The sequence below is a fragment of the Mus caroli genome, chromosome 9 (genome assembly GCF_900094665.2).
Source record: "Mus caroli chromosome 9, CAROLI_EIJ_v1.1, whole genome shotgun sequence".
NCBI classification, from domain to species: Eukaryota; Metazoa; Chordata; class Mammalia; order Rodentia; family Muridae; genus Mus; species Mus caroli.
The window spans coordinates 104,308,270-104,315,990 of record NC_034578.1 but is presented as its reverse complement, the minus strand read 5'-3'; the positions used below and the strand labels follow the sequence as shown (position 1 = coordinate 104,315,990).

Below are 7,721 nucleotides of genomic sequence, written 5' to 3'. Positions count from 1 at the left end.
TTTGTTTGTTTGTTTTTTAAAGTATTTATTGCAAAGAATGCTGGACACAGTGCAATGCACAAGTGAAAACCAGGATAGTACATTCTAGGGAAAGCAGGAAATGTTGGCAGTTCCTCCTGTGAACCCATGAACCAACTCAGCTAAAGCCTGACAACCAGGCCCCCATGCGACTGCCTTGCGGAAGCCCTTCAGGGGCTGTTCCAGCACAACTCCTGCTCCACTGACATCCCTCTGCCCCCACCCGGGGCTCTTACACCTTTGGGTCCATCGGTTCCTGCTTTCCCGGGGCACAGAGGAAAAAGGCTTTGGTGGTCTTTGCCTCAAGCTGCATCCAGCCATTATCCACAGTGGCCGACCACAGGCATCTGCTAGGGCTAACAGGTGTCCAGATGATATGATGAACATCACTGAGACTCTGAGGGACATGGGGCAGAGGCTGCAGGGCCCGTGTCCCGAAGGCAGTAGTATGGTCCCCCGGCTCCGAGCTAGGACATGGAGGTTTGAGGAGATGAGCCCAGGAGTCCCTCCCTAGGTCCGCACAGACAGCAGTTTGGAATAATGGCACTGACTTCTCAGGGGCAGATGGCAGCTGCAAGCTACACAGCCCAGGAGTGGCAGGGCTGGAAAAGGTGGACTATTCTGCCAGATTTGGGCTTTGAACGGTTCTTGGATGCAAGGCATGGCTTCCCCATGGCCGCTCTGTGGACACTAGAGCAACCAGTTACTGCTAGAGAAAGTATCTTGCCCTGCTCCACAACCTGCCTATCACCCTGCTGGTCAGCTGAAACATGGAGCCTGACTATGCTTTGTAGACCCACAAGAACTCGGGGCATGAGAGGCACCAGGCTTCATAAGGCTGTTTGCACTAGGACTTAATTTGTACTTGAATCAAAACTAGGGTGGGGCCAGCGACTCCTCCTGGGGTCTAGGCTGCCTCATGCTTTGTCTTCTCCTTCCTCAGTCCTACAGGTAGAGGCCAGCAAATGGGAAGACAGTTCGACAGGACCACCAGTTCTGAGCCTCTCATGACAAAGGCATGTCCCCGTTACCAGTGTACAGTTCTGTGTGGACAGTGACAGCGACAGCCAGGTAGGGGAGACCAGTTTCCATAAGCACTTTGGTGTGTGCACCAAGAAGGTACTTCCTAAAGCTGCCCTGCCTTTACAGGATCCCCCCCCCCCCGCAAGAGAATTTAGGACGAGGCAGCCTGGGCTGCAGTTCTCCTGTATTCCAGTGTATAACTTGGTAGACATTAGGAATGGGTGCCACGCATGGTACCCACAGATGCGGAGTTTAGACGTGGGTAGACGCTTCCCTGCTCCATCTTCTGTTCCAGGCAGGGAAGGAAGGGCTTTCCACTTCACCTGGGGCAGTGTCCACTTAAGGCCCCATGAAGATCAAGCCTCTGGCTCCAAGAGTAGCTATGGAGAGGGCGGTAGAGCTCTTCCAAGGGTTGCCTGGCCCCCATCAGGCAGCAGGGCCACAGTGGAATGTCTTAGTGAGAGTTTTTTGTCTCAGCGTCTCATTTAAGGTTGCAAACGTCATGAAGCAGCCAGCCTGGTGAGCAGACTGCTTGAGAGCTGTAGCAGAGGGGCTGGCAGCAGAGCACATAGCCCAGGGATTCTCAGCAGCCATACCCAACCTGTCACTGGTGGTCAACAAGGAGGCGGCTGGGCCAGGCTGAGGGTTCTGAGTGTTGCTAGCCACCCATGGCTTCAGGAGTGTTCCTGCATGGTGGTACCATCAGTACAGCAAACACAAGGTGGCCTGGAGTGACCCCTCTGCCAGAGGTCAGGGTCACTGGTGAGCAGGGACTGTGACAAGGGCTTCCTCTGAAGGCCTGGATATGTCTACATTCTGCACAACAACAAAGACAAAGACTGTTCACCCTGCACAGGGATAGACGGGACACTTCTGTTGCCCTGATCACTGTGGCCACACAGACACTCGGACTTGGTAACTACAGCTGAAAGCCCCTAGCCTGCCCTAAGCAGGACGTCATCATCAAGCACCACTTGATGGGTGCTCAGATGACAGGACAAGGGTGGGGTAGGGTGCTGCCCACTCCCCGCTCCACTGCAAGCAGCTCAGGTGCTACCCAAAGCAAGGCCATTCAACCTCCCATGGGAGGACAGGTCAGCTGGGGAAGGAGAGAAGGTGGGGGTAGGGGACTTAGCCCCTGAGTGCACCTCATTCCTGGCTCTAGCAGCCTACAGACATTTCCTAGTCTGTAATATGGTTCATCTCCACAGGACTGAACCACAGGGCCCCGTGATACCCCTGAAGCTCTCACTGTGAATGACCCCCGAAAGCTACATAGCCCAGTTCCAGCTTTGGCCTGTTAAGCTTTGGGTATCTTAGGCTGGGGAAACGGGGATTTAAGACTTCCCTTGGCTCCATGAGCCTGTCCTTTGATGCCTCCCTGGCTTCCCTTAACTCCAGCACCTATAGGACTGTGTCAGGAGCTGTAGCCCTGTGCAGTATGACAATGCCAGACCTTTAGGGACAGAGACACGCTCCTCTTGGCCTACACTGAGTTCATACGCCAGCCCTAGGACCTGAAGGAGCAGGCAGAATCCTTATTTTGAAGCAGGGTTGGTTTTTGGTTTTTGGTTTTTGGTTTTTTTTAATTTATTTACTATATGTAAGTACACTGTAGCTGTCTTCAGACACTCCAAAAGAGAGCATCATCAGATTTCGTTACAGATGGTTGTGAGCCACCATGTGATTGCTGGGATTTGAACTCAGGACCTTTGGAAGAGCAGTCAGTGCTCTTAACCACTGAGTCATCTCACCAGCCCCGGGTTGGTTTGTTATTGTGGTTTTTTTAAGAGGAGTCTCATGTAGTCCATGTAACCCCTTAAACTCACTATGTAACGGAGAACGACCTTAACCTCTGCTCCTCCTGCCTCCATACACTGGAATTATAGGCAGGTGTCACTAAACACTGCTGGGGACCAAATCCAAGGCTTTGTGTATGATAGGCAAGTATCTTACCAGCTCAGCCATGGTAAGATTCAGGCCCATGATCCTTTCTAAAGTTCAAAGGTGCCCAGTTTACAAAGGTGCCCACGAAGCCTGGACTGGCCAGGGAGTTGGGAATCACCACCTGCCATGGGTGGGCAGCGAGCCTCTCCCTCACCTGGGACCAGCTCTGGTCCAGACCCATGGCAGGTTGCCTAGGAGCTGTGAGGCCTCAAGAACACACCCAGCTCCGGGTGCTCCCTGCCAGTGGCCCAGCTCCAGGTACCTCCCCAGGGCTGACCTTGGGAAGTACTTAACCAAGCCACAGCCCCACCTGGCCACAGGAGACAGGCCCAAACAGGAAACAGTCCCAGGAAGATACTTGCCCCCACCCTAACCTGGTCCCTGACCTAACTAGGACACCCCAGGGGAACGTGCCCATCACCCCAGCAGGGAGTCCAGTGCTACCTGAGGTCTGTCTCGATGCGTGTTCACAGCTGCCACATTCAGGAATATGGACTCCACTTTACAGCCTGTTAAAGGAAGAGGCCACTGCAGTCCCCACACAGACGGCAGCCAGAGCCACAGCCAACCTACTCTGGGGAGGAGACTGGGCATACAGAGTTCAGCTTTCCCCTCTCCCTTCCCAGACAGTGTCAGGGAACACCAGGAGGCACAGGAGCCTTGACAGACTCCTGCGTATCCATGTGACTGCCCATGTGTGCCACCTGGGTAACACAGGCTGCTTACACAGAGACTGGGGGTAGTTGGGATCCCTTACTCTCAGTGCCCCCCAAACCAGGGACACCCTCTATTCTGCCAAATTCAGTCCAGTCAGCCTGAGGGGAGGGAGGGATAACACCAGCTCCCTGAAGCTTTGTTCTCCTCAGGTGTGACCCAGGAGAGCAGGCTGTGGCCTTAGCATCTGCATCTAGAAGCATGGAGGAATATAAATGTCCCCTATCCAGAATATTCTAAGGTTACAGAAATATCAAAGATCACTGAGGAGGCTTCCTGTAGTCATGGAAACTGGAGACAAGATCTCAGGCTGGCCTTGAACGCCTTGAACTCTTTTTTTTTTTTTTTTAAGATTTATTTATTATTATATCTAAGTACACTCTAGCAGTCTTCAGACTGCACCAGAAGAGGGTGTCAGATCTCATTACGGATGGTTGTGAGCCACCATGTAGTTGCTGGGATTTGAACTTAGGACCTTTGGAAGAGCAGTCAGTGCTCTTAACCACTGAGCCATCTCTCCAGACCTGGCCTTGAACTCTTAACAATCTTCCTATCTCAGCCTCCTAATTACAAGTATAAGTATAAGCTACCATAACTGAATACAAACTATAAACTAAAAAACAAACTAGATGTACAATTAGAATTCCAGCCCTGGGGAGTAAGGGGAGCTGAGAGAGGGAGTTCCTGAGCAAAACCCCACCTCAAGACAAGGAAAGAAGAAAAACAGGAAAGGGGAATTGGAAAAGGCAAGGGGTGCTGGGGACACAGGAGAATGAGTCCCAGACAGAAAGAAGGGACTTGTGGGGCATCACAGAACCCTACAGCCTGCCAAGGTCAACATACAGGAAGCTCCCTTACCGTAAGCCACGGGTGTGAGCTTCAGGACTGTGTGCAAGGGGCATTTGAGGTAGGGCAGCTCTTCTGTGGACAAAAGATGACAGGGCTGGCATGTCACACATGCCTGGGTGTCCTCCTGTCTTGCACACAGCCCACCCACCTGGGACAAGGCCCCTCACCAGCTGCCTTGTCAAGGAAGTAGGCCAGAAGGCAGCGCATGACAGCCTGGTGGCAAATGACCAACACATTCTCCTGCCTCTCCAGTTCCATGATGACGGGCTCCAGCCGCTGCACCAGGTCTTCATAGGACTGCAAAGGCAAGCAGGGAAGGTATCCTTCAGGCCTGGCGCCAGGGTTGGAACAGGATCGGAGGTGTTCTTCTGTCTGATCTTATGACAACCTGACACACAAACTAGGAAGTGCTGTGGCCGTGGTGACCATCACAGCAACAGAAACCCTAACTGAGGCAGGTGTGCTCGGCAGTGGGCGCCAGCCAACTCCTGGAGTTGCTCACCACCCTAGAGGCTGTGTTTAAGCTCCCTCCAGCCTGGTTCCTGAGGGAGTGCAGTGGACAGCTGCTGCTTTAGTGAGATGTACAACTTGGGTAGGAGGTGGGGGGCGACCTGGGAAGGGGGCCACGTGCTCCATCCAGGGCTAGATATTGGTAGGACTTCCCAGGAGGCTACTGTCAGGTCCATTCTTTTGGACCAACGGTGCACTCTGGGCTCCAGGCTCCGTCAGTATCCAAAGGAACCTGGCTTTTCTTCCCATCTCCCACCCTGAACTCCTGCAGTAGCTCTCCGGCTTCTCTCTCAGCTTCTCTCATGCCCAAGGCCAGTCGGCTGCCATGTTCAGCCCACCGCTTTCTCTCTCTGCTCTGGACTCTTCCAGACTGCTCTCGCTCAGATCCACAGAAAGAACCATACTTAGGACTGGTCATGTCCTCAGTTTATCCAGCTACCTCATGCCACCGTTGGGGCCCCCTGCAGCCTTCCACTTCAGGATTCAGTCACTGGAAGCTGTGACTGGCCGAAAGGTGCTACTCTCCTCCAGGCCACAGCACTGAAGCACAGGGAGGGAGCAGAGGGTGGGTGTGGTGGGGCAAAGGCCCTAGAACCTCCTAGAGCGTGACAACTGTCCTGACAACTGTCGGGAGGTCCTCAGGAACACTTGCCTGCTTGCCTGCTCCCTCCTCCACTGTTGTAGTAATGGAGACCTTAGGCCCTGCTGTCCTCTGGGGCAATCCCTAGCTCCATCTTTACCTGAGAATTAGGCCAGAGGGTGGGGCAATTCCATTTCTCTGCACAGTTATCCATCTTTCAAAATAAATGCCCCTCTCCCCCCCCCCAACCCCCGTTCCCAGCAGAGCCTGCCCCACACTGTCACTGGCGGGGGGCGGGGAGAGGACTGACACCCTGGTCTGGGCTGACCTCTAGCAGTTCTGGGGTATTCCTGATTCGTTCTTTTTGTGATTAGTACCATAATCAATCTCCCCCTACGTTCTCAAGTCTGAGAAACTGCCTTCTCTGTTTCTCTTTATTATTTTCATGTTTGTGTGGAAGGGTGTTCAGTGATTATATGTGTGTGTGCACACACATGTGGAGGCTTGGAGGTCAACCTTGGATGTCCTTTTGTCAGGTGCTGGCCACCTTATTTTTTGAGATAAGGCCTCTCACTGGCCTAGAGCTGAGTAGGTTAGGTTGACTCCAGGGATCGACCTGCCCCTGCCTCCTCAGTTCTGGGATTACAGGCATGCTTACTACAGTTTTTGTTTTGTTTTTAACCTGGGTGCTGGGGATCACACTTAGGTCCTGATTGCAAGGCAAGCAGCTGACTGCACTTCCTCCCAGCCTTGTGCTGGTTTACCTCACCACTACCTCAAACAGTTCTAAACCTGAGCTCTACCTCACAGCACAGCGTGACAATTACCCAGGTCACCCAGAGCTGCATGATGTCACACGCGTGTCTCGGGGCAACATCCCAGGGCGCCTCCTTGAAGCAGGAGGGGATTCCTTAGCCAAGGTGATCCTTACTTTCTGACCAGGGACTCTCTGGGAGAAGGTGACAGGAGATGGCTTGGCCAAATCTCTCTGGGAAAGGTCTCCATGGATCTGGAAGCAAGGTAGGGGCTGACGGATGGAGTTGTGTGGAGGACAGACTCACCTATGACAAGGGGAAACATCCAAAGAAAGGATGAAGGTCCAGGGCTAAGACAAGAGTGGAGAGCACCTGGGAGTGAGGCCTGGCCATATGAGGCCTGGGTCTATGGCCGCTTAGAGCAGTCTGGGAAATAAATGGCTGGTGACTCCCTGAGAAAGGAGCTGGCCTGGGCGTCCCAGGAGACAATGAGTTAACTATGAAGTTCTGCGAAAGTCAAACCCAACAGAGCCAGGGACACTCAGTTCAGGCTCTGCCCTTGCCAGACCTGCACCCTTAGACCCTGTTCTCCGTAGCACTGTCCCCCTAAACCCAAGGAAGAGGTAACATCCAGGAGACAGAGCTGGGAACTGATGGGGAGAAGAAACCCACACCTAGGCTGCCTGCCTCAAGGCCGAGCCTCCAAGCCCAGACCACAAACAGCGCTCCCAGGCAGGCAGTAGGTACCAGGCAGGCAGTAGGTGCGGGGGATGAAGATCCTAGACCCCGCCTACCTCCTAGACCCCGCCTACCTCACCCTTCGGGTACCTCCTAGACTCCGCCCACCTCACCCTTCGGGTACCTCCTAGACCCCGCCTACCTCACCCTTCGGGTACCGGTACCGGTACTTGTCCTGATCCCGCAGGGCAAACTCCAGCGGGTAGTGATCCTGGATTTCTTCGTAGGTCATTTCCTCACAGACGCCCTAGGAAGACACAGCAGTCATCACTGCTCCCACGCCAGGCTGACAAGACTATCCTTGGGGTGGAGGAGCAGGCACAAGAGACCAGCATTTTCTGGGCCAGTGGGACCCTCCTAGCACAAAGCTGACACTGTGTGGCAAAGCAGACCCTGTCTGGACAGTAAGTTTGGTGGTAGCCACATTTGTAGGAAGCTATAGGAATAGTTCTTACCTGTCCATCACACATCTACCCAGTGGATGGTATAGGATTTAGCACTAATGTGCATGTTTTCCCAAGTCTTTTTTTTTATATAAGATTTATTTATTTATTACATGTAAGTACACTGTAGCTGTCTTCAGACAC

At 53.3% G+C, this 7,721-nt stretch overlaps 1 protein-coding gene across 3 annotated transcripts in view; it reads right to left on the bottom strand.

Annotated features, from left to right (window-relative positions):
• The window catches only part of Pfkfb4 (6-phosphofructo-2-kinase/fructose-2,6-biphosphatase 4), a 42,429-nt gene continuing 34,708 nt past the window's right edge, over positions 1-7,721 (bottom strand). For all 3 annotated transcript variants that reach the window (XM_021171356.2, XM_029481952.1, XM_029481951.1), the window contains 5 exons: positions 7,277-7,381; positions 4,719-4,848; positions 4,561-4,623; positions 3,433-3,497; positions 1-1,857 (listed from right to left, as the gene is read on the bottom strand). In XM_021171356.2, coding sequence (XP_021027015.1) covers positions 1,798-1,857; positions 3,433-3,497; positions 4,561-4,623; positions 4,719-4,848; positions 7,277-7,381 — 423 coding nt within the window. In that variant the 3' untranslated portion in view covers positions 1-1,797. The remainder of the gene's footprint in view (positions 1,858-3,432; positions 3,498-4,560; positions 4,624-4,718; positions 4,849-7,276; positions 7,382-7,721) is intronic.